The sequence below is a fragment of the Phoxinus phoxinus genome, assembly GCF_949152265.1.
Source record: "Phoxinus phoxinus genome assembly, chromosome: 24".
NCBI classification, from domain to species: domain Eukaryota; kingdom Metazoa; phylum Chordata; class Actinopteri; order Cypriniformes; family Leuciscidae; genus Phoxinus; species Phoxinus phoxinus.
Window position 1 is genome coordinate 20536312 of NC_136899.1, and position 27324 is coordinate 20563635.

Below are 27324 nucleotides of genomic sequence, written 5' to 3' on the forward strand. Positions count from 1 at the left end.
TCTTCCTGTACTTCCTTACATCACGTAACTAGAGGAAAACATCGGAACTGTCACACAAACAATCATTCTTAATTCAACCAGAGGGCGCTCATCGGCTCAAACCCCGACTGCTCCACGCCATATTCGGGACTGTTTTGTCTTTTTGGAAATGCATGCGCGTTATAAACCATAACCGATTAAAACCAATAATTGTATGGGTTATACGCTGTCGTAAAAATGGAAACTCTCGGAACTTTCTCACTATAATGATTAAATAAGCGTCTCTAGTCTAGCCAATGATCAGAGACGACTGTGATTGGGCAACCCCCAATCTGTGCTGTAAAAAGAAACAGGTACCATGTGACCAGCCGACTTATACTTAAAAAAATACTGAATACTTAGAAAATTATAAATACTAGCCTACTGGGGAAGATTGAAATGAATGTAATGAAAATGTAATTTTTTTAAATATAAAGATGTTTTAACATGGTTTAATTTTCTTCCCTTCCAATTTATGTGACAGAATGCATTTATTACAATAAATCTCAATATATATTTATACATAGGCTATAGCCTATAAGAAATTACCTAAACGTAACATTTGTGTAGCATAAAATAGTTAGCCTAATTTATACAACGTAGTACACTCCCAAAAAAGAAAGAAAGCGAACTAATAATTTTAAGTAAAGACTAAATGTAAACTTGATACTGCATCCACTTAATGTGTTATGCTTGATCTCTTTAGTTTCACCTTGTGTAGAAACTTAAATGGTTTAAGGCAACTGGTTTCTTTGCAATTTTCTAGTAAAGTCAACTAATTTGGTTTAAGAGTGGGATACAGATGCATGCTGTCCAGTAATCAGGAAGAAACCAAACACGGCACACAATGCTTTAAAAAATAAATAAAATAAATGGTTTGGGCTAATGACAATTTCAAAAGAAAATACTACCAATAGCATCAGTTGTACATAAAAAGTATAATGATTAAAATACACTTAATTTTACACAATTGGTTCTTTTCGGTCTCTATCCTCTGAGTTCATCATGGAGTTCCTGTATGGAGTGTTTGAGAATAGGTTTGTTAAATACATGGACAGACGATAGGTTAAGAATACTTTGAGATAATGAATTATGTTTTCCTTCAAGAAACCTATATAGAAAAGATTATAATGACTGGGATGTGGTGGGAGAACAATTTGCTTTTAGTCAAGGAACAAACACCAGTGCCAGTATTTTATTTGTTGAAGAAATATAAAAAGGTCTTTAAATGTATTGCTAACAGAGTTTGGGGAACATGTAGGTCCTATTTGAAACTATACACAAAAAATGTGTGTATAGAAGACTGGAGCTAAACCAGTAAGGAACCTCATGGTCAATCTTGTGAGTCTAGTTAAGTTTATTTAGTGGATGTGAAGAGGAGGAGGAATGTAGAGGTGGTTTAGAGTAGCCTATTGAATAAGAAGAAAGCAGTGCTAGATATATTTTATTTAAGTGAGATGTGGAAGAATAGGCTGATGAACGTTTACATGTTTTACTGACTGATAGACAGGTGACCTGATCTGCACGCCTGTCTCGAACACCCGCTTCCACTACACAGCGCACACCGCCCTCTACTGGCGGGACCAGGTATGAATAATCTGCTGTGGCTCCTACAAATGCATTAATCCGCGTAATAAATATGATTGTTTTGAGTTTATCAGCACACAAAACTGACTGGAGTTATTAACTGTAAACCTTTACCTGACTGGTGGTGATTAAACTCACGTCATCTGCCAATAAGGGCAACAACCATTAAACACTGCCAACATTATAGCGACTTCAGCAGTTTAATCACGTGCTCCTTTCGTCACAGATAATAACGAAAGTAAAAGAAGCTGATGATTCGCCATTTTAGTCAGACAGACGATTCCTTCCGATACAAAATATTATTAGATGTGAAATAGAACGGTCCGGTAGACAGGCATTTATGTGTAGCCTATTTTATGGAACAGATGGAGGAGTTTGTGAATCGGTTGGCTATGTAGATACATTTTGACAAAGTTACTGTTCGCGTACTCGAGACCTTTAACGTTACAGACTTCCATAATATTAATATTTTCTCTGAAAGGAAATTAACGAGGTTTCTTTTGTGAGTCGTGTTGGCTATATGATGATTTTTCAAAAGATCTCTATCTATTTCCAACTCACGATCTGGTCAGATCAATTATAAAGATGTTTAACAATGTTTAATAACATTAGTTTTGTGTTTGTTTGTCCTTTCTATCCAGGGTCAGTGGAGATCAGACTGTTTCAACTGTTCAGCTTTATCATGGATGACAGACAAACATCCAGAGAAGAAGATTGTTCTAAAGGATGCAGGTAGCCTACTATAAATAAACACATTAAATAACCTTTTATATAGGCTAATAAAAACAATGTCTCCTTTAGAAAAAAACTGTGACATTCTATTTATATGTATATGTGTGTGTGTGTGTGTGTGTGTGTGTGTGTGTGTGTGTGTGTGTGTGTGTGTGTGTGTTTTAAAGGAAATTTCTTGAAAACAATGTCTAAACCGTCCTCAAGTGCTTTTCATTAAAAAGTTTTGTTTTTATGTTTCGTTGTTCTGTTATAGTTCAGTTCAGCAGGAGAGATCAGAGCCCAGCTGTGTGTCTTTGAGGAGTGACGGGTCTATGGATCCTCCATTATATTTTAAGATTGACAATACACAGACTGGTCTCAGGTATAACATTTTTTAAAATACATGATTGTCATTTTAATTTTATGGTGTTTTTGTATTTTGCATTTATGATATTCATACTAGACACTGTTGTCTTCACTTGATGCAAGAGATACATATCTACAAAGTGTTCCAATTTTTTGGCTTGGACTCAGATATAGCATTTTATTGAATGAGATTCTTATATTATTTTAAACACCCAGCTTTTGTGGGCATTTTAAATGGACTGTAGTCCTTTTTGTTGGTACCTGGACTTTGTGCAATAAATTCCAGGTAATGTGCAGCAGGTGCTTATATTCAGAGCTCAAATAATTTCCTATATATTATAACCTCAAACCCATCATAACCTCCTCCAAAATGACTCCTCCGAAAATTACCAACAAATGATATCAATGTAATACAATTAAACTTTATGAAATTAATCAGGTTGTTGGTACTCAGATAACCACTGGGACCATATCATCTGCACATATTGCCAAATAGGCACAATGTTTTGTTATCAGTTGAAGATCCTCCTTTATGCCTCTTATGACAGAGTCCATTATCTTTAAAGCATATTTTAAGGAAATACGATGGTTTTAACTCCTCTAGGACTCTATTCTGTTGATTCTTATGAAAAGAATAGTGAGGCCGATTTAGTTAAAAAACGTTTTTGTTTATTTCTCTTTTTATATTTTGCTACTTTTATTCCCCCATTAAAATAGCTCTGATAACTGGCATGATGTTAAATTATAAGCAATCAATCAATCAACAATGTATTATTTTCATGTACAATAACAAACTTTCTCAAGCTAACTTTTTCAAACTTTTTTTTTATAGTTTTTGTTTTTAGTATTATTACAGTTGTGCCCTTAAGCAGTTTATTTATTAACAAGTACATTTACTTATTAACTGTTGACAGAATTATTCAGGTGATGTAAAAAATTTTTTTAGCAATATCAGAGTGTCTGATTCTTGATTCTCTTCATGATGTTTAAGTTCAATCCCACCACAAAGATCAGCAGTTACAAACCCCGTCTGTAAGAAGAGTGACCTATCTATGAAACAACTACAGGACTTTAATGAAAGCAGGTCTGCTGGTGTCAGGTAAAGTGTGGAATGGAATTTTTGATTGAGATCAAAATTAAAACACATTAAAAATTAACACATTTCATAAATATTATCATATGTTCTTGGTCACGATACAGAGAACAAATAAGACATTTTACTCTATATATGTATCTCTATATTAACTCATGTAATACATGTACCATGTAATTTTAATTTTGCAGCCATGAAGTCCTCAACACATTTAGATCAAAGCTGATGGAGAAGTTTAAGTGTCTGAATGAGGGAACAGCAAAGCAGGGAAACCCAACACTCCTGAATGAGATCTACACAGAGCTCTACATCACAGAGGGTGACAGTGGAGAGATCAGTAATGAGCATGAGGTGAGACAGATTGAGACACAATCCAGGAGATCAGCAACAGAGGACACACCCATCAAATGCAATGACATCTTTAAACCTTTACCTGGACAAGACAAACCCATCACAACTGTGCTGACAAAGGGAGTCGCTGGGATTGGAAAAACAGTCTCTGTGCAGAAGTTCATCCTAGACTGGGCTGAAGGCAAAGTGAATCAGGACGTCCAGCTCATATTTCCACTTCCTTTCAGAGAGATCAATTTGATGAAGGACAAAACGTTCAGTCTTTCAGAACTTCTTCATGTCTTTTTCCCTGAAACAAAAGAAATGGAAATATGTAGTGACAAATATAAAATGTTGTTCATCTTTGATGGTCTGGATGAGTGTCGTCTTCCCTTACATTTTCAAAAGAATGAGACTCTACGAGATGTAAACAAAAAGAAATCAGTGGACGTACTGCTGACGAACCTCATTGCGGGGAATCTGCTTCCCTCTGCTCTCATCTGGATCACCTCTAGACCAGCAGCAGCCGATCTCGTCCCCTCTAAGTGTGTCCATCGAGTGACAGAGGTACGAGGCTTCAATGAGCCACAGAAGGAGGAATACTTCAGGAAGAGAATCAGTGATCAGAGTCTGGCCGACAGGATCATCTCACACCTGAAGTCATCAAGGAGCCTCTACATCATGTGCCACATCCCAGTCTTCTGCTGGATCTCAGCCACTGTTCTGGAGAAGATGTTGAATGAAGCAGAGAGTGGAGAGATTCCCAAGACTCTCACTCAAATGTACACACACTTCCTGATCCTTCAGTCCAACATCAAACATGAGAAGGACTATGAGAAGAACCTGACAGATGAAGACATGATCCTCAAACTGGGGAAAGTGGCTTTTCAGCAGCTTGTGAAAGGCAATGTGATCTTCTATGAGGAAGACCTGAGAGAGTGTGGCATTGATGTGACAGAAGCATTAGTGTACTCAGGATTGTGCACTCAGATCTTCAGAGAGGAGTCAGGCTTGTATCAGGCGAAAGTCTTCTGCTTTGTTCATCTGAGTGTTCAGGAACATCTAGCAGCTTTATATGTGCACCTCTGCCTCATAAACAACAACAGGAATGTATTTGTCACCAAACGAGGTGTGTTGTCTATATATAAGGACTGGTTTAAACCCAATTTATCAGAATATGTTTCATTTTCTGAGCTCCATGAGAGAGCCGTGAATGAAGCTTTACAGAGTAAAAATGGGCATCTGGACCTTTTCCTGCGCTTCCTTCTGGGTTTGTCAGTGGAGTCTCACCAGATTCTCCTTCAGGGACTAATGACACTGAGAAGAAGAAGGTCTGACAGCAATGAGAAAACAGTTGAGTACATCAAGGAGAAGATCAGGACCATTGACTCTCCAGAGAAATCCATCAATCTGTTCCACTGTCTGAATGAACTGGATGACCAGTCACTAGTGGAGGAAATACAACAGTATCTGAAATCTGGAACAATAAGTGAAGCCAAACTCTCTTCATCTCAGTGGTCAGCTGTAGTTTTTGTGTTGTTGACATCAGAGAAGAAGCTGGATACGTTTGATATTAATACATTTGTTGGAGAAAACAGTAAAGCTGAAAAACTGAAGGTTCTCCAGAAGCTGCTGCCTGTGATTAAAGTTCAGTAAGTATCAGTGAAAACAATCACTTTACTGTCAAAACAAAAGAAAATCAAAAGCTCATGAATCTAAAAAACATACATTGTTTGAGTAATATGTGCAATATGGGAGCATACTTGTTCGTTTTTATTGTTTTTCCGAATTTTTTATTATTATTTGTATGTAGCTATTTTATTGATGGGAATAATGACGGGGAGATGTGATTGGGAAACAATACAAGCTGACTCAAACTTGTGTTAAAGCACCTGACAGCCAATGTCTTCAACATGAGGATTCATTTAAAACAAACAAGTTTAATGTTACAAATTAATTAGCACTTAAACCATTGATATGGATTTGATCCACGTTAAAAGTTAATTCTTTATTGTTGCAAATTTGACAATGAAACTTGACTACGGTAATTAGATAAGGTTTTCATTAACATTTTAAACAAACAAATATTACATTTTAAACAAACAAATCCCAACTCTTATTATAGAGGTAAACAACATCAACTGGATTGGACTAAAAAGGCAAATGTCAAAATCTATAAATGTGACATCATAATATATATAATAAAACATGTATAATATGACATAATAAAGCACAAAATATTATAAAAAAAGGCAATCATGGTAGAGATATCAGTTGATGGTTGTAAAATGAATGTCATGGGAATAAACTTTCTTAAGTATACGCTAGACAAACAGTGATTTATCACTGATCCAGTTATAAAGTAATTTCCCTGGCAACGACGGACATAAAATAAAATATTAATAAAGCATGTTTATTGGTTATTCTCCTGCAAGGGAGGCCAAGAATTCGAGCCCAAGAATGCGGTCTTACATTTAGAGAAAAGTGTGGAGTTAGTTGGTTTAATTTTATGTTGTATATGTCGTGTCTGTTCAGAATCTTGTTCTTTTGCACACTGAGAGTTTGTTATCCTGAGTCCATACCATGTCCCATTTGTCTTTTATTCACACTTAACTCTCTCTCCTATTGTAATCTGTGACACCATGACCTCAAGGTTCCTGAGTAATTTTGAGACAATGCCATCCATTGGTGACAACGTGCAGTGTTTTCTTTACTCCATCTACAAATTGTCTATTTTTTTCTCTATTTTCTATTGCTTTTTGTTGTCAGTTCATAGTGTTTACCAAGTATGATTTTCATCTCTCTACAGTTTGAGTGATTGTGGTGTCACAGAGAAAGATTGTGCTGCTCTGACTTCAGTTCTGAGATCAAACCCCTCACAGCTGAGACAGATTGATATGATTGGTAAAAAACTGCGAGATCCGGGTCTGAAGCTTCTCTCTGTTGTACTGGAGGATCCTGACTGTAAACTGGAGGAACTCTGGTAAGATCATTTACAGTATATCATAGTCAGACATGTTATTGCACTGGAGTGCCGCTGGCCTACGGAGTTTGGCTCAAACCCTGATAAAACTCATCTTCCTGTAACTCTGAAGACATGGATTAGCTTGTTCAGGCGTCTTTAATTAGGGATGGAGCTCAACTCTGCAGGACAGCGGCACTTCAAAACCGGATTTGAGGAACCCTGGACTAAATGCTTTGATGTACATTTTAGGACTACATTGCAGAAAATCTATTTCTTTCTCAGTATTTTTGTCTTCTTTTCTTTTTTGTATTCTTAATTGAAGATACATTTACTTGAGAAGCAATATGACTTAAAATGTTAAGTCTTGTATGCTGAAAAATTGCTTATGTTTTTAGAAATTTTAGATATTAGATATTTAGACTACTTCTGGATCGGATTCAGAACGATGATCAAAACACAGATGGAGTAGATCAAGTACAACAACCCCCCCAAAGCTTCACAGTCCTATACCTCGTCCTGCGTCCACATTTCATTAAGTAACATTAGGCAGTTTTGATTTTACATATGCATCTGCTTACATACGTGACCCGTTCTGGCAAAATGAGTCGCAATGAGAACATTTTCATGACTGAGCTACACCTGTTTGAATTTAATAGTCAAAGTCAATTTTGTCAATCTAGTTAAAGTTTTCTGAAGGTTGCAAAACAAAATCATCCACCAATCATACCTTAAAATCTCTGGTAATAATTCCAAATTTGGCACACACCAAGTCAAAACCAAGTATTTATAGGAACAATATACATATATTGAAATACTGTAATTCTGTGTAGGTATTAGTGTATATCGGGATCACACGCTGTCTGAGGCGTCTTTGAGGCACACTTCGGATGTCAATGTGAGAAAAATCATTTTGTTTAAATCAGTATGAGTTTGAAAATCACATTTCATTGGTTCAGACTCATGCCGTCGAGAATTCGCTATGAATATTCACAAAGTTGGAATGCTACGCTTTAAAACAATACCAACTTATGCTGAGGGAAAGCGAGCAGAGGAAAGATACTCCTCTCAGAAAACATACAAATAAAGATACTTTTAAATGTTTCATTGCTATTTTGATGAGGGCTTAATTAACTCATTTTTGTGAAAACCTCAAATTCGACCATTTTTCACTTGTTTTGCCTGTAACTCGTAATAGCCTGTACGCATTCTGACTCATTTTGCCAGCACAGAGTCACATATGATATCGCATGTTTCTGCTTCTTCTTCATCTGTGTTTTAATCAATGGCAGGGAAGCGTTTTATCACAAATGACAGAAATTTCTGTCAATGGCGGGTGAAGAGTTCAGCAAATATTAAAATGCCACCTCAAGAAAATGTCATTGTGAGCTAAATAATATTTATTGGGGCAGTGTTTGTCATATAGTGATGTCACTATGTATACGCTTATTTTCACTCCTCCCGCACTGTTTAACTTTTACCGGTAATAAAAAAATTAAAAAACATATTACCTGACCACTGATCTATCAGTGCACACTTCTAGTCATCACCATAACTGAATGAATAGTTCAATATTATGTATCATTTTGAATCACAGAAGCAGGTTTTGTAAATCATGTGGCTGAGTAGAAAAAGGGCCTAGTGACGCCCCTGGTACCAGCAACACGTGAGATGTGCCGGCACACAAGACAAAGTGAGGGTACACTACAGCTTAAAATATTGTACTTACACTCTCATCTACCTAATGTTGTTTTGTTTGCTGTCTTTGTCAATTGATTTTATCGTTGTTTGTTTATTGTAAAGCGTCCTTGAGCCCTGGAAAGGAGCTATATAAATAAAACGTATTATTATTTATAGAAGTGTTGGTGCGTACCGGCCTACTTCGAGCACTGCTGGAGGAACATCATCACTACACACGGCTTATACAGTAGAGAACTGTGTAGAGTACAGTAATAATACTGTGAAAACAACAAAAATCATTTACTGTCTACAAAAACACTTGGAGAACAGGGGCCCGTTTTTCATACCTGGATTACTGTTATCTGGATTTTACTGTTGTCGATATTACATGATCCAGGATTGTGAGGTTCTTCGAAGCTGGAGTTGCTGTCATAGCAACAGGTCCGTGAGCTCAAACCTGATTGGGAGCATCTTATTTCATGTAAACAGGATTAGATTGCATCTTTTCAAGCGCATGTGATACTTAAAGTCTGTTCCAGCCACTGTTACTTTCTTACAAGAGTAGCCTAATGAACCAGGTACAGGACTTAAAATAATAATAATAATAATTTAAAAACTAATTTGAAAATAATATTACAATATTGTGTAGTCTATCATAAAAGACACAGTTTACTCACTGAGAGCATTATTTGTGAGGGAATAATTACCTAGTCATTGTATTGGAGTCTTACATGATGTTAGTCTGAGGCGTACATTAATGTGCAGATATTATCAGATGGTTTGTTGCAGCGCAGGAGATGCAGTTAACTTATAAACTTAACTTATAAATACTAAAATACAAAAAAAACGTATAAACTTTTCAAAAAAACACACAGATAAAAAAAAAAAATGCTGTGCCATTAGAAAAATGTCCTTGCCCCATAATAAACTTTAATCAATGCTGTCTTGCTGTCTGAAATCATTGAAAAATTTGGTTTTGTTTGAGCCTTCACAACATCTGATCAATAATTAACAAACAACAAAAGAAGATTATCTTTCCTCTGTGTTTCACCTATTATTAAACTGACAATATAAACTGGTATTTTCGGAGCACAGGTGTTGAAAGCTTTTTAAATTTCTTTATTTTTTTTTATGACTGTGATAAATCTCCAATGAAAATTTAGACATATTTAATAGTGTAGAATTGTGGTTTGTACGTGTTGATCTGAACTGAGAGAGTGAAGAGTGTGTCGTTGTTCTCTACAGGTTGAGGGATTGTGGAGTCACAGATGAAGGTTGTGCTGCTCTGACTTCAGCTCTGAGATCAAACCCCTCACACCTGAGAGAACTGAATCTGTCTAGGAATAAACTAGGAGATTCAGTTCATCTGCTCTCTGCTGTACTGGAGGATCCTCGCTGTAAACTGGAGACACTGTGGTAAGATTGTCTCTGATAGTCACACATGTCTTTGTCCTCAGTGATGAATCATTAGATGTACATTCTAGGACTAAAATTAGCTTGTAAAATGTTCTGTAAACACTACATCTCAGCACAGAATCACAGGTGTACACAAATTACTTTATTTTTACATTTAAAAAAATCCTTTAAATTTGGTCAATATTTAATTATATTCAATAATTTTAGTCTACAGTGACATTCCTGTTCCCCTACTGCATGTTATTCAACAGTGCTTTCCCCAATGATGTTCCTGTAATAATTCAGTGGTTCTCAACCCTGATCCTGGAGTGTCACCAGCACTGCACAGTTTAGATGTCTCTCTAATCAAACACAGCTGATTCAACTCATCAGCTCGTTAGTAAAGACTCCAAGATCTCAGGTGGGTTTGTTAGAGAAGAGAGACATCCAAAATGTGCAGTGTTGGGGTTCTCCTGGGTGGTTTCTCAGATCTAAGAACGGACTTGTGTTCTTGCGGAGAAAGAATGGTATAATGTGTGTGCCCGAATGAATAGTTCAATATTATGTATCATTTTGATGCACAGAAGCAGTTAACGTAAATCGTGTGTCTATCTCGTTAATCTAAATCTGGAGCGCCCAAAACTATTGCTGGAGATCTACAGTACCTAATATCTGCAGAGTTCAGACCCAACCCTGATCCAACACCTGAGCCAGCAAATGAAGCTCTTCACGAGTTACAGTGAGTGGTGGTTGTTAGTGTTTCCCACTGTTTCTGTGGCCTGTTGCATGAAGCCAGTTTCTGTTGCTCCCCTTGTAAGTTTGAGATTATTTTGAGCAAACTCTGTTTTTTTCGGGCTCAAGAAAGTGGATTGGTTTTTAGCGGGTTCCATCGCCATGGTAACTTACGCTACAGGATGACCTTGAATGCTTTATTTGTTAAGTATAAAGTATAAACTATTAATCAAGAGGACTGAAGGCATGAAGTAGAGCAAGCAAGAGGTTTTTCAGCAAAGTTTTGGTCATATCGATCATTTATAGGCCATAGATATTTGTGTGTTAAATATTATACGAAGGCTAATATCCATAAAATGGCATTATACTTAACGATCAGCAGAATTTTACAAAGAATGTTTAGTTTAAGTTATGAGAGAATTAATAGTTTTAAAAATTTGGCTAAGATGTTATAATACAAATTGCCAAAGAAGCATTATGTTTTTTAATGACTTTATACCCTAAAAGGGCAACGTATGTATGTCCTAATAAAAAATTAGAAATCCAAAATAAAAGTCATGTTTAAAAAAAAAGAAAACATGAAATTGTATTTATGTCTGAATAAGAAATACAATAGCAAGACATTAATTTTCTGATGTCTTTTTATGGCCTTTCCCTTTTTAGGGTTAATATTAAACTTTGCTTATATATATATGCTTTTAAACAAATTAAGCTTGCATGTATTCTTTTGAACTCTTTGTGAAACTATATAAATTAAAGGCCTATTTGTTTGATTCACTTGCATTGATATAGTCGGTTGTAAAATATGGACTAGTGGTTCATTTAGGATGGGAGCACTACAGAAAGATTCCGGCCAGAGAATCCTTTATCAGCTTTATTTCCAAGATCAGGATGCCAATATACAAGTTTGTATAAGTAAGTGTATGTGGTCTAAACAGAGAGAAAGAAAAAGAAATAATGCAATGGTAATAATAACTGATTAATAAACAAATAAAGGAATACTATACTATGCTCATTATCATCATTCACAACAGTATAGTACAGAAAATAATAATTAACGTTAATACAGTGCAACAAATTTGTCACTATATGCCCTTTAATATCTGTACTGCTGCACCATTAAGTGGCTATGCAGCATAACACTGTATCACTATAACACTCGATGCAGTAAATGCACTGCACTCGAACGCAGAGGCATATTTCTAAATACCTAACACAAATAAGGTCTAAATCGACATATAGAGGGCTAATCATTGCACACAGGAAACATGTCGCATATTACAGCACGCTCTGGCATCATGACTACACTAATTGGTCACGTAGTTCAACGAATAAAACTAGTTCGCACGAACATACATAAATTTCACAACATTCATCACAACCAAGCGGCAACCTCCCTGTCTCTCTCTTGAAACCAACACGGAAGTGAATTAGACGGCAATTCATCCACTGGCCGCTTGAGGCTGGCTGCAGAAGGGAGTCAAATCTGTATCTCCCGCATGTTAAAATGCCCAACTTTACAGCAGAACAAAACATGTTTACAGCCTGGTTCTCTCTGTGGCTTTGGTCTATAAAGCTAACTTTGCCCTTCATAACAACTGTGAGGGGGGTGCATTTTTTTATAACTCGCCCGTGTAGTTGATTAATATTTAAAGTTCTGCCAAATTAAGGGTGTGTCCACTATTGAGTGACAGGCGGATTCCCGCTGATGTAAATGCTAGCCGGTTAGCAGTCACTTCACTTCAGCAAATTCCAGCTGCTGAATTTGCCATCTCTGCCGTGTTTGTGCTTTTATTCGGGATTATTTCATATAATTTAATACACCCATTACCTCGCCCACGGCTTTGGATTCCGCCGTTTTTCGTCGAGTGTTGTTCGAGAGAAAAACCAGCGCTGTATTCCAGTTGTTCTCCTCTGTGAACATGCACTAATGGATGTCTGACAATTTCATTGCTTTTTGGAGTTTTCAGATTTAAAAACGTCTATAGATATAAAGGCTACACTCGTTCTGCGGTGCCGTTGCTCTGGGACAGATTATAACATGCTTATGTATCGTCAGATGAGATCCTGCAGGTGTCTGTGTTTCTCCGTTCATGCAATAAATGCACATCCTTGAATGAGCGCGTATTTCTAGCGCATTTACTTGAACTTCATAGGTAATATATCTATGTTTTGACCCATTTGAGATGCGGCCAAAATCAGAATTTAAAATGGACTGAATAATAAAGCTCTCTACGAACTTGACGAGCGATGCCGCGCTGACGGACCATAGACTGTAATAAAGAGTGACTGACATGTATGCACATAATCACGGTCACACACACTCTCAGAGTAGCCTAATATTGTAAAGTTACTGCATAATACATTTTCAACAAGCAGAATAACTTAGCTGCACAGAAAAGCGATACACAGTCTCACTTGTAGCTATGTCTTTTAACTATTACAATATTTCGAAGGGCAAAAACAGGACCTTTTAATTGCCATTCAGATTTTAATCATCAACTGTCAGTGTCACTTTAGCGCGAGCCCCTGTGCAGTCGCAGACTTGGTACTGTGTGAGTAGCATATAGCATTAGCTCCCAAGCCTGCTAACTCCATAACGTCGCGCTAGGTGGGCGTGGTTTCAGATAGCCAGGCTCCTCAGCTCCGCCTCTTTGCCCATATTCTGTTATCCGGGAGTGACGAGCGGTGACGCGAGGCCAAGATGGCGACGGCCGGCTCCGCCCACTTTAGGCTTCAAAAATGCTCTTCAGAAACCTACGGGTGACGTCACGGACACTACGTCCATATTTTTTTACAGTCTATGATCACAACGCAGTACAAACATGAAACAGTAGTAAAACTTACTTGCTTTTCATAAAACGCACACAAAAGTAAAGAAAAGGGTCTCTGAGTCTTCTCTCATCATCTCTGAGCGCGAACAACTGAGCAGCGCGCTGTATTTCCTGTCCAGGCGCAGTTCACGTGATTGAGCGTTCAAGCTTACTTAGGAAACCTCAGCGCTGAACAAATAGTCTTTCAGATATCGGTTATTTTCTTTCAGCAGTCTTCTCAAACTCTGCTCCAGCAGCTGTGTTTATTTCTGCCTTGTAAATGCATTTAATTTCATGATATTTTTTCATAATGATCTCTTAATCTTCAGCAGAGAAGTGAATTGCGTGGCTCTCTCACGAGAAGTGAATCAAACTGACGTTCTCCATGTTCCGTGTGATTGGGTGTTCACACAAGTGTCACACTTTCAGGTGCACACGCTTCAGAGTTAATCACAAACTCTGGATCAAACCTGAGCTAACAGAAAACGTTTATACAGAGCTTTGTGAGCCCGTTGAACCGGATCTAATTCAGGTTGGATTTATATTTGTCAACTCTAAACCTACTCTGAAACTCAGTTTGTTTAACTAGCTTTATGCAACAGGCCTCAGGAGGCGCACCAAATCTACACACTCTTCCTGACAAAACACACCTGATTTAACTGTAAATGTTCAATACAGCTATCTTGCTCATTACACTTCATCATAATAGGCTAATTCACACATTTTAGCCAAATGCTAGCATGAAATTAGATAGGATGTACACCATATGAATATTATCTTTACAAAAGTATATACAATAGTCCTCATTATGTGTTTTTATGGCTGTTTTCTATGAGACAGAAAGCCCAAATGAAGAGGAAGGGATACAGAGACAGATATTTGTTTTCTTTACAAAAAAATCCAAGCGAGATGCAGATGAAGCAGGAGAACAGGAACAAAGAGCAGAGGCAGGAGATTATTATGCAATGGATGTACAGAAATGCACAGTGGAGGAGAGAATGATATACTGGAAGGAGAAAGTGATGAAAAGAGCAAAACAGAGGCAGAAGGTAGCATTAGGAAGACCGAAACAATTACTGCATATATCCAGTAAAACCTCATGGTATGTTCAGAATTATGTTGTCATAATTCTCAATTTAGGTTTTAATATTGGTTTCACTTTATTTGAATGGTCCCTTTAACACATTCTGTTAACTAAGTACAGGTGCACAGCATGTCTACTAACTCCCATTGGAGTGTTAATAGATTTATTAGTAGACTGTAGGGTTAGGGTTAGAATAAGTTGACATAGTTGCAAAGTTACTTATAGGCAACAAGCAAGTTCAAAAGGGATAACACATAAAAATGTGTTACCATCATATTTAAAGGGATAGTTCAACGTTTACTCGCTTTCATGTTGTTCTAAATTTGTATGTAATGAGAGTTTAGAGTTAGCTTCAGTCAGACATGGATTACTTAAATTACCCGTCATAGAAGAATCAAACATCTGTTGATCTAATGAGTGCAGAGTCATTTTTAGTTTTGAGCTGTTGTTGTCAAGTATTGTTGTGGCAAAAATTCATCAAACAAACATCACTGCGTAAGGGAGACTCAGAGTCAAATTATAAAAATTAGAAGTATTTATTCTTGCAAGAATAGGAGCAGTCTAATACACAGTTGTTACCCTGTGCAGAAGAGTGACACACCCCCAGACAGACTGAACCAGCTTTTTATCCTAATCTCCAAGGTCTTCTTCCCCCCCCAGAGCCATCCTCCCAGTAGTTTTCCATCCAGTAGGTTTCCATAGACAAAGAAGCCATAACACTAGTTTCGATTCGTCACTAGAGCCAACTCCTAAGCCCTCCTTCACCAAATGGCCTTCTGATATCTAGGTCAGAGGTCCTTGTTCGTCTGTTCTCTGGAGTGTCTCTCCCTTCTGCCTCCCCAGGTACATAAACATCATCTTCTCTCACTACAAGTGAGAGACACACATGTGACATTCTTTGAATCATCTATATTTTACTAAAGATCAATGAATATCATAAAACCGCCACTACAACTCCTCACTTTTTATCATTATTAATCAAACATAATAATAATAACAATAATAATAGTAATAATAAATGCAAGTTCAAGTCATTAAAAAAATCACTCCTCTTGAACCTGTGAAGAAAAAGTTTAGAATGAAGAAGCATAAGGCTGTTTTTGTTGGAGAAAAGCCCCATAATTATTTAGCAAGCAAGTAAACAATTTACTAATGCCGGGCTGATCTGGGAAACGCTGTTCCCGAGCTCTCGAAATTTCGAACCCTCAGTCACACTAGTAAGGAATAAATAGTTATAGCACAGTAGGAAAACAAACAGATATAATGCAAATGGTAAAGCATAAAAATAAAAAATCCCTCAGTTTCAAACACTGTCCTTGTACGCCATTTCGTAACACGTATGACTGCTGCTTTTAACTCTCTTTACATATCAATCGTTCTCAGAAAGAAAAGAAAACATCAACACATTTAACTGTAATCTCTACTTGAATCATCTGCATAATTTTGTTCATCCCCCTTTTCATTCGGATAGACTGTCATTTTCACCAATTGAACAGACATTCCAGTTTTCTCATATTCATTCCTGAATAACAAAAATTATCAGAATAACACATACAATCATAACTCATACACTACACATTCAACATTTTCCCCATATCCATTTCCCTAACCATATTTTGTTCTTTTACTTTTAATTCTTAATTTAATCAGGCAGTGGTTCTACGTAATAAGCTTCCATAATAATCCCTATAATTTACATTAATTAATAGATCTTCTTTTCCTGAAAACATTTTCCTTAAATATTTTCTGTATATCAATACTTAGCCCTATTTTGATATAATCAAATAAAATCCTCAAACTCATCACAAAACCACATTCTTAATTCATTAGTTGGTCCACATCCTATCTCCAGGCGTGTTGATCATCTCGTTTGCCCCATGGACTAATGGGATCACCACCACACCCCCAATGGAATGAACCATTTCCTGCTTACTGTCACCTGTGAATGGAGACTTTAAGTATTTTGTTAGTGACCGCTTGTCTTTCCCTCTCATCCCTTTTGGTGTGACCTGTGGAATTTTCACCATCTGTTTACAAACTGAAACATATTATCATTAGACATTTCTTGCTTAATAAAGTCGAAGTCCTTTTCCCCTGAAAAACACTTTGCTTACGTTAACAAGTCAGTATTCATACATTTGGAAACAGATTCAGTTCAGCTTGATGCAATCCTCCTGACATTCTGCAAAAGGAAAATTTTAGGTTAAGGTGTAGCACCTTTCTGCCACAATAATAACCCAGGCCAGGAGAGTTAGCAAAATTAATTTTGCCCTGTCTCCCAAACCTGCATGTTCTCTGTAAAGAAAAACAAATTTTGAGGTTATTGTCAGATAGTAAAGTCTGTGCTGCCATGGCCTTCGATGCCCTGGCTTTCCTGTTGAAACAATCCAGACAGCAATTTTGTTAGGCAGAAAAATGGCTTCTTTCAGGGCTTTTACCCAATTACCCATAGTGTTCTCCCAACATTTATTCAGCAAATGTGAACCCCTTAATAAACCATATTTGGCAATTGTTATACCATCCCCCTTTTGATGGTCGACACAACTCGATCATCAATTTAACATAATATTTAACATAGTGTCTTCAGACAAATTTCCTCCAGACATCTTTCTCTGTCTCTGAAACAAAATGTTACATTCTTCACTTAAAGCCACAATCTCATTTTCTTATCGAAGTATTTGAAGGGCAACAGCCCATCTCACAGCGTATCCTGCTTTTTCAGGCCTGTTGTTTGGTCTCACAACTCAGTCCTCTACAACAGTGGTTCCCAAAGTGGGGGTCGCGACCCCCCGGGGGGTCGCGGAGTGGGGAGCGGGGGGTCGCGAGATGATTTACAGAAACTTTTTTTTTTTTTTTTTTTATATATATAATATATATATGTGTGTGTGTGTGTTAAAAAAGGTTGTAATTATGCGAGTATAAATTTAGGATAATTTAAATAATTTAAATAAACTGGAAATAAAACTTTGTTTGCTCCGATTAATTATGACAGTGTGTGTCAATCACAATTTACACAACAACAACATGCGCTAGCTAGCTAGATGCACATTTTTTTTTGCTAAACAGCGATCGGTCTATTTTGAGATCTAAACCTGATAAAAAATGAAACGGTGGTTATTATCATCAAAAGAGAACGAGAAGGGAGCAGAGATGCCTGCTGATGATGAGAGAGCGGGATCAGCAGGAAATACAGAGGGCAGAGAAGAGGATGAGCCGCCAGGACTACCCTCCACCTCTGGAAGGGCAGCCCGCCAAACCCGTGCCCCGCAAACGGACCATCCCTCCTCGAAAGCCAGAAAATACAGAGAGGAATACATAAAATATGGTTTCACGTGCATTGTTAAAAATCAGGTACAACACCCTCAATGCGTTGTGTGCTCCGAAGTCCTCGCACATGAGAGTCTGAAGCCCGTGAAGATGCAAAGACACCTGAACACCAAACACCCCAGCCTCACAGATAAACCCACGGACTTTTTCCGCAGAAAGGAGAAAGAGTTACAGGGACAAAAAAAAGTCATTTTTAAACAAACAGCTATCTCCACTAAAGCTCAGAAGGCTTCATATGAAGTGGCATATTTAATTGCACAGACCAAAAAGCCACACACCATTGGAGAAACTTTAATCAAACCAGCAGCAATAATTATGAGTCGCGTCATGCATGGAGATAAACTGGCCGCTGAGCTGGAACAAGTGCCGCTCTCTGATGGGACTGTATCCCGCCGCATTACAGACATGGCTCAGGATATCAAGTGTCAACTGATTGACAGAGTGAAGAAGAGTGGGAGGTACGCCTTACAGCTGGATGAATCCACAGACGTGTCCAGCACCGCTCAACTCCTTGTATTTGTCAGATATATTTTTGAGGGGAAACTAAATGATGAAATGTTATTTTGTACGCAACTGGAGGGATCATGCACGGGCGAGGACATTTTCAATAAGCTGGACAGCAAACTTAAAGATGAAGGACTATCTTGGGGCGAGTGCATATCAGTGTGCACAGACGGAGCTGGGGCAATGCTGGGAAAAAAGAAAGGACTAAAGGCACGAGTCCTCCAAGTTGCACCTCACCTCAATTTCACGCACTGCATCATACACAGAGAAGCCCTCGCGTGCAAAACCCTGAATGCGGAGTTTAAACATGTTCTTGACACTGCTGTGAAGATGGTTAATTACATAAAAGCACGTCCACTGAACACACGGCTGTTTTCCACTCTCTGTAATGAAATGGGATCAGAGCACAAAGGCCTGCTCCTACACACAGAAGTCAGGTGGCTGTCGCGAGGAAATGTGCTGAGACGCCTGTACGAGCTGCGGGATGAGGTGCGCATTTTCCTCACAGACCAAAGATCCCCACTTGCTGAGCATCTGTCTGATGCTGACTGGGTGACAAGACTGGTATATTTGTCATGTATTTTTGAAAAACTCAACGGACTAAATCTGTCCCTGCAAGGTGAAAACACAAACATCTTGTACCTTAATGATAAAGTGCAGGCATTTGCGAGAAAGCTGGTGCGTTGGAGAGAGAGAGTGGAAATGGGACGCATAGACATGTTTTCTGAACTGGAAGAATTCATGGAGGAAAATGCACTCAGCGTTAACAGCATCAAGGCGTCTATTACGGCTCACCTTCAGTCCCTATTGGATCACTTTCATAAGTATTTCCCTGAAGGAGACGCTCCCGACCAATATGACTGGATAAGGTCACCATTTAATGTAACCACGACAAATCATTTGGCGTCAGATATGGAAGATGCGCTGATAGAACTTTCAACCGACCGAACCCTGAGGACGGCATTTGACGGCAAGACGCTGAATGAGTTCTGGGTTTCTGTCGCGCTGGAATATCCACAGTTGTCGAAAGCCGCGTTGGATGTACTCATGCAATTTGGCTCAACGTATTTATGCGAAAAGACATTCTCCGCGCTGACTTACATTAAGAATAAACACAGGTCACGGCTTAACGTGGAAGATGAACTGCGGGTGGCGATCTCCAAAATTGAACCTAGAGTGGACCTGCTTTGCTCCGCGCATAGCGCCCATCCATCACATTAGGCGTCTTTTTCTGAATACAAAGTTATTGTTGTATTTTAGTAGTAGTAGTAGTTGTTTATTTTGAACATGTAAAAAAAATATACATACATATATATATATATACATACACATTTATAAAACAAAAAATATATACAGACATGCATACATATACAAACTTAAAATAAAAATAGCAGCTAAATAAGGTCATGTACTTCTTCCAAAATTATTGTAAGTAATTCAAATTAGAAGTTCCCATGTTCAAAAAGGAGCAGGAAGAAGTTCATAACAAACTTTTCAAGTCCTACCCCCTTTCTCTATGTCTATCCTTTAGTTACATACAAAACAATTTGATGCTTCTTTAGTTCTTTTATACATACATATTTTCATACACCGTATATCTACCTACAGTTCACATAAACCCATGCATTCACATAAATACAGATGTATACATACAAGCATACACCCACATTTAAATGTTTCTTTTCTTCTTTCATTTCCATATATCTTATTCATTTCCTTCTATCTATAGCAGATCAAATAATAACACCTCCATACTAAACTTAATTTGTAGACCAAGGAACCAATATACGCGTGTTATAGGCAGCTTGTTCGTATTCTGTCTGTAAGCATTTCACAGTTATGGATGTATTTGTTTTTGTCCATAATTTGTTAATAGAATAGCCTGGCTATGAGATTGTGTTCCTTTTTGTTTTAGCTCTGTCAGTATGTAACCAAAGCGCAAATCCTCACAAGCTGTCGGAGGGAAACACAGAGAGGAGGAAGAGGAGGAGGGGGGGGGGGGGGGGGGTCGCGGGTCGTCAGCAGTCTAATATTGGGAGTCGCGGTCTGAAAAGTTTGGGAACCCCTGCTCTACAACCATTTTTAAAGTCATCAATCGTTTCGTTAAGAGGTCAGGTCGTGCTGTACAGACTTGGTCAATGTCAGTCAAACAACAAAAACATTCTCCTCCTGTTTACAATAATCATAAATTGCTCTTTGGATAATTTCATATTGACTTAGCCAATGTGTCCCTTTGTTGTTGCCGTCAAATCTATAACATCTTCTTTTATTTCAACCCACTCCACAATTCCAATTTATATAAATACCTAAACTGACCTAGAAAGTAATTCAAATCCACATCATAAATGACAAAAGTCATTACTTACAGCTCGTCCCATGTTCTCTATCATCTTTTCATCAGATTCACTCAGCATTTGCACTATTCAGGCCGAATAGCTGCCCTAACACCTACAAGACATAAAGTGCTGTCACCATCACACACACTCATGCTAGACACATATGTTAACTGCTCATTTACAATGTTCGCTTATTTTTTATATTAACTCTAAAATTATCTCTAAGTTTTAAATAAGATTTAAACTTCACATTTTTCTGTAGCTTTTATATAATTTTACATAGCCTTTCAAACCGTTTCAAATGTTCATTTTGTCTTTAGAAAAGTCCGCTGGGTTGTTTTGGTTCATTATCATTATTTTGTTTAAGCTTGCCTTACCAGGCCTGATAACAGAAAGACAGACAGAGTACCAAGTCCCTTCCTCCACTCAGCAGTCTCTCTCACTATAAACAAATAATCTTTTCAACAGCCTCCTAAGACTGAAACTTAATTAATCATAGAACCCTTAATAGTTCACAAATGTTAATATACAAATGTTTAACTCAAATTAGAACCATTACAAGAATCTAAAATACATTATGCTATGACTATTTATAAGGTTATCTTTAGTTTGAATACTTATATAAATTCTCAATTCACCTAACCTTTGTTATCCAAACTCTTACAAAAACTGTCTTAATCTTTAGCTATCACCATGTCTAACCTTCAGGAGTTAAAACCATCTTATAGACACATTAGTTCAAAATCAACTTCTATAATTTTCCTTGCCCATAAGGCAACCAACATGTTCCTGATATAAATTAATAAGTTATGTTACTGTCTCCCCAACAAATAATGACAATCAGCTCGATGGTCTCAGCTGGCTCTTGAAAGCACATTCACATTAGCTCTTTCTCAGACGAAAACTTTAATATCGTCATTCAAATACTGTTCTACTTTCAAACCCACATTAATACACGTCACTTTCACATTCCATCAACTTTCTTTTACATCTTTCTGAGTGGTCATTTACACACTGTAAAACATTTCAAGTCTGTTAAACTTAGAAATGAAAGTTCACCTGCTGCCTTAAAAACATGAGTTAACTCAACTTAAATATATTCTTTGTTTCAACTCAAAATGTTGTGTTTTACAAGTTATCTAGCTAATAAACATATGTTGTTTCAACTTGATTCTCTGAGTTTAAACAACTCTGACAAATGTTGTTTCAACTTGATTCTCTGAGTTTAAACAACTCTGACTAATGTTGTTTCAACTTGATTCTCTGAGTTTAAACAACTCTGACAAATGTCGTTTCAACTTGATTCTTCAAGTTAAGACAACTTACTAGGTTACATTATTGAAAACACATAATACACATAAATTGTCTGCTCAAAAATATTTTTTATTGTAAAATGTTCAATATTGCATAAACTTAACATTGGTTTTATGACACAATTCATGTTAGGAAAAAGGTTTTCAGTAAAGGATTATTTTTAAAGAGTTTCATTGTCACCTAGAATTTTATAATCATGTCATCTTTCACATACAGGAACAAAGAGTCTTTGCAGTTAACACCAGCAGTTGTTGTACACTTTAAAACTTTTAAATTCAGCTAAACAAAGAAATGACAAAACGTTTTAAGAACAATTTCATGTCGTTTCTACCCTTGCAGAAGTGCAAAGTAACAATAAGTGTCCCCTCAGCAAAAGCTTCAGATATTCTCACAAACAACTACCTTGTATTAAAAACACATTTACACATTTATGCTAGATATTTTTCAGCAGTACTTGTGTTTTACTTGAAATGGTCAGTATTATCAAAATTCATGTTAGGAATAAGGTTCTAAGTAAAGGATAATTATTAAAGAGTTTCATTGTCACCTAGAATTTTATAATCATGTCATCTTTCACATACAAGAACAAAGAGTCTTTGCAGTTAACACCAGCAGTTGTTGTACACTTTAAAACGTTTAAATTCAGCTAAACTAAGAATGTAACATGTCCCCTCCGATATTTGTTTGAGACCAGTCTATAATTTATATCTCAGCAGTTTGTTTCGAAGTCCATGTATCTTGGCAGAGCAGTGGTCAGTTTTAATCTTCATGATCACTTTCTGCAGGAATTCGAAGGAGTACCTCATACTGCGAGGATATTCAAGGTTAAGGCAGTAGATTGTGCCCATTAACAGAGCAAAGCCAGTGGGTATGTCTCTGAGATTATGGAGAACAATTGTCTCCTCTACCACCACAGCCACGTTGGAGACATCAAGTGGAAATGCATCATTCAGGACACCTTCGTGTCCAATCAGTAGTCCAACACGCATTCCCTTCATAATGACATCCAGGGTTTCACCATGAACCTAAAACAAATGGACAGTATCAATCCTAATTTAAAAGGCATGTAATGGATTTGGTGTATAAAATTATAGAAATGGTCCAATAAAAGAATGACAATTGCACTAAGCCATATCATGATTTTACTTCATTTCAAGGCTGGGATGACAGTCAAAACAAGCCACTGGAGAAGCACTAATTAGGCTAAAAGCCACTGTACGGTCAATTATTTATTATATACAAAGACTAAAATGAAGCAAATTAATGCATTATTATTGACTATCGACATTTCGACATTTCAAAATCACAAAAACAAAATCATGACTTTTTTTCTCCAGTGAATACTTTTTTCCCCCTACTGCTCTGCAATGAATTCAGTATCATTTGTATGTTAACAATGTGTAAATATTTTCTTACATCACACATCTTGATTATATCCGAAGTATCCTCTGAAAAGAAGCGTGGAAGACCAAGTAAGGCAGCTGTTCTTCTGTTCTGATTTGTATCCTACGAACAAATTATAAACAAGACTGAGTGACTGGCATTATACAAATTAGAATCCCTATGTTAGTAAATATTGAATAGGGTATCAATTCAGATGTCCCGATTCTATTTCGATTCACAAGATCTCGAATCTCAAATAGTTATTGTTTTTGAACCATGTGTTCTTGTATTGCAATAAATGTTGACACCCAAAATTTTAGATACCACTGAAATTTAACAATTCTCGATTCCATATAATACCACAGCTAAAACTACTAACATCAATTTCAAAGATTATTAAAAACAAGTAAACAGTTTTTAATTTAAAAAAGAACAAATCATTAAATAATAATAATGAAATAATCAGTGCTTTTCAGGTAGGCCTATTAAAAAATGTAATTAATCAAATGTAAAATAATTAGTTCATTGTTGTTTGTACCTCCTTATCAAGACACTGCATTACACTGCTAAGGCTCAACCTCCTGCTTGACGATACGGCTACTTTGTACAGCTCTAAAAGACTTGGCACCAAGGCATCTAGTCCATTTAAGAATGACTGCAGTAGATCGGTGGTGACTAGTCTATTGAACTCTCCACTTATCTGAAACAGACACATAAGACAGCAAAGATTGAGAGGGAAAAGAGCGACAGATAATAGTGAGGGATAGCAAGTACAGATGAAAATTATTACACAGGCATATGTGAACCTCAAATTCATTTAAATCAGCCATGTCACTACCCATTTTAGCAAATACATAATTTCCTTGTAATTTATCTTGCTGTGAATGTTTGGGTTGGCACTGGTTACCTGTCTCTCATTGAAGAGCGCAGGCCATCTGTCCCTGACTACAGAGATGAGTGGCTCGTCACCAATGATTTCCTTTCTTCGCTGAGAGAATGTTGCAGTCATCAGTTCATCAAGAAGCTGCAGGTCTGGATCACACTTTTGGACCTCTAAAAGCATGGTCTTCCGATTCTCCTCTAAAGTGACTGCAGATTGTCCTTCAGGTAGATTTGGCAAGTAGTGGATTTCTCCCTTCTTTGACTTCTTGACTGCCTTGCAGCTTGTCTGTCCATGCTTTCTTTTATTTACAACAACTTCAGGGCATCCAGCTGCCATCAACTTCTGACGGTAATTGCCCATCTTGAATTTTAAACTGAAGACCCAGCAGTACCATCCTTTGGCAGAACCTGGCTCTTCGAGACAAGGGTGCTCTGCTACAAGAGCTTTGGCTACACTTTCATACTGATCTTTACTAGGATATGGAGTGTATTTTGATATCATATCAGCTAGTTTGTCCAGTATTTCACTCTTAACACCCTTGGAGATAACAATGACTGTTCCATCTCTGGCATAGGAATCATTTGCTGCTCTCAGTTGAAGTTCAACATCATGGGAGAAGTCAGGAATAACAAAAGGATCAGGCCAATCCACTGATGAAGTAGTAGTTGGTGAACTCAAGCTTGCAGAATCTAATGTCGAATGAGAAACTGAATCAGAAAATGTGAACAAAACTTTCAGTGTTGCTCGATCAGTTGGTAGATCTTTGATATCGGTCAAATTGCAGAGTTCATTTCCAAAATCTGGATCTTCAAACTGTAGAATGAAGTTTCCTTGCAAACCCAAACTGGTGCGTAGTGCTTCACATAATTTCTCAACTGACTCAGGCAAACTCTGCAGGGTAACACGCCTTATTTCTTGAGGTGAAACAATAACTCTGAGAAGCATCTTGGAGGAATCAGCAGCCGTAACTAGATGACAATACAATAAAACAAAAGCAAAAGGTCATAAAAGTATAGAAAAAAAGTAGGGATGGGCATTTTTAAAAAGTATTGTATTCAAATAAGTTTATTTAAATGACGTTTATCGAGAAAGACGTTTTAAGTTATCCAATTCTGAACAAGCTTACAATATATCTAAAGTTTTTTTTTTAGTTTATAACATTAAACAATATGTAAACAAAAACGTAAAAGAGCCAAAGTATTTAAGCTCAAGCAGAGCGAGCGGGAAAAAAACGCTAATAAAGCAGACGTCGACAGTTATCTTACAGAACGAACATACACTCAAGTCGGTTATTGTGTTTATAGTTTCACGTTCAGCAATATCCACATGCTCGGATGAGAAAACATGCTCTGCTGACAGACATTGCAGAGACACAAAGATAACACAAAGGTTCTTAAACCCTCAACGAAACTTAAATGAAGCATATGTCTCAAAATAATTTGCTATCTGATAAGGTATCATCTCGGATCACCTGGGTTACAACTGTGCTTACCTGCTGTCGTGAATGCAGTGATACAAGGATTAGTTCACTTTCAAATTAAAATTTCCTGATAATTTACTCACCTCCATGTCATCCAAGATGTTCATGACTTGAACATGACTTGAATGAAAAAATAAAAGGTTTTTGATAAACATTCTAGGATTATTCTCCTTATAGTGACTTCAACAGCTATCAAACGGTTTAAGGTCAACATTGCAGTTTCAGTGCAGCATCAAAGGCTCTACATGATACCAGACAAAGAATAAGGGTTTTATCTAGCCAAATGATCAGTTATTAAAAAAAAAAAAATGTATATGCTGTATAAACACAAATGCCTTTTGATAGCTGTTGAAGTCACTATATGGAGAATAATCCTTCTTTTCGACTGAAGAAAGAAAGACAAAAATATCTTGGATTACATGGGGTGAGTAAATTATCAGGAAATTTTCATTTGAAAGTGAACTAATCCTTTAACGATTGGTGAGTCACAATGGCATTCTCATTCTGCCATTCTCAACTGTCCCAGATCTTTAGTTAGCTTGCTTGTGATTTATCATGGGTTCACTGCATTTATGGCTAGCAAAGCAACGTAGTAAAAATCTAATAGTATTTTTATTTTTCAAATAATAGCTAATTACAGATCAAATATTTTAATATTTGACTATTCGTGCACATCCCTAGACAAAAGCCATGATATTGTACAATGAATAAAGAACAGCAAGGACTGAATTAAACATATTGTGTCATTCTATTAGGCCAACAGTGAGTACACAAATAAAACAGTAAAAATATTTGTAAAAGTTCACCTTACCTTATTTTATCTTATCATGAATGTCCTTCATATAGCTTCTTGGCTGACTCTGGAACACTCTGTAAGGTGACACGCCTTGAGGTGACAATAACTTCGAGGAGGAATCAACAGCAGTAACTGTCAAAACATAAATAAAAACAGTAACAGATATCAGAAGCAGCAATATAGACAAAGGCCATGAAATTGTACTCAAAGAACTGCATGGTCTCCATTAAATTTGTTGCGTGATTGCATTAGGCTTGCCGTGAGTAAACAGGTTAAACAGCAAGATCTTAAAGATTTATATATACCTTATTGTAACATGAATGTCCTTGGAGTAATGAGCAGCTTTCCATCAACAAGGTATGCGACGAGGGGGATGTAGTCATTCAGCTGTTCAGGTTGGACAGCCACAGTTACTGCAGGGTCTTTTTTGGTGAGCTGGTAACACCTTAGATGTTCCAAGAAGCCAGCTGTGAACAGTTCAACAATGAAAAGTATGCGACCATCCACTATACAGATCTCGAGTACTTTCC

The 27324-nt window shown here is 37.1% G+C and overlaps 2 protein-coding genes across 2 annotated transcripts in view; one reads left to right on the top strand and one right to left on the bottom strand.

Moving 5' to 3' along the window:
* Positions 1 to 1813: 1813 nt before the first annotated feature.
* Positions 1814 to 27324, top strand: part of LOC306992611 (NACHT, LRR and PYD domains-containing protein 3-like) — a 55471-nt gene continuing 29960 nt past the window's right edge. The window contains exons 1-7 of the mRNA XM_079601726.1: positions 1814 to 2107; positions 2247 to 2337; positions 2591 to 2698; positions 3674 to 3781; positions 3967 to 5757; positions 6915 to 7088; positions 9993 to 10163. Of these exons, the coding sequence (XP_079457852.1) occupies positions 2288 to 2337; positions 2591 to 2698; positions 3674 to 3781; positions 3967 to 5757; positions 6915 to 7088; positions 9993 to 10163 (2402 nt within the window). The 5' untranslated portion in view covers positions 1814 to 2107; positions 2247 to 2287. The remainder of the gene's footprint in view (positions 2108 to 2246; positions 2338 to 2590; positions 2699 to 3673; positions 3782 to 3966; positions 5758 to 6914; positions 7089 to 9992; positions 10164 to 27324) is intronic.
* Positions 22948 to 25463, bottom strand: LOC306992620 (sterile alpha motif domain-containing protein 3-like; the record flags this gene model as incomplete). Its single annotated transcript, XM_079601742.1, has 4 exons — positions 22948 to 23277; positions 23669 to 23758; positions 24174 to 24335; positions 24543 to 25463. 4 exons carry the CDS (start codon positions 25461 to 25463, stop codon positions 22948 to 22950), a joined length of 1503 nt encoding a protein of 500 aa, XP_079457868.1.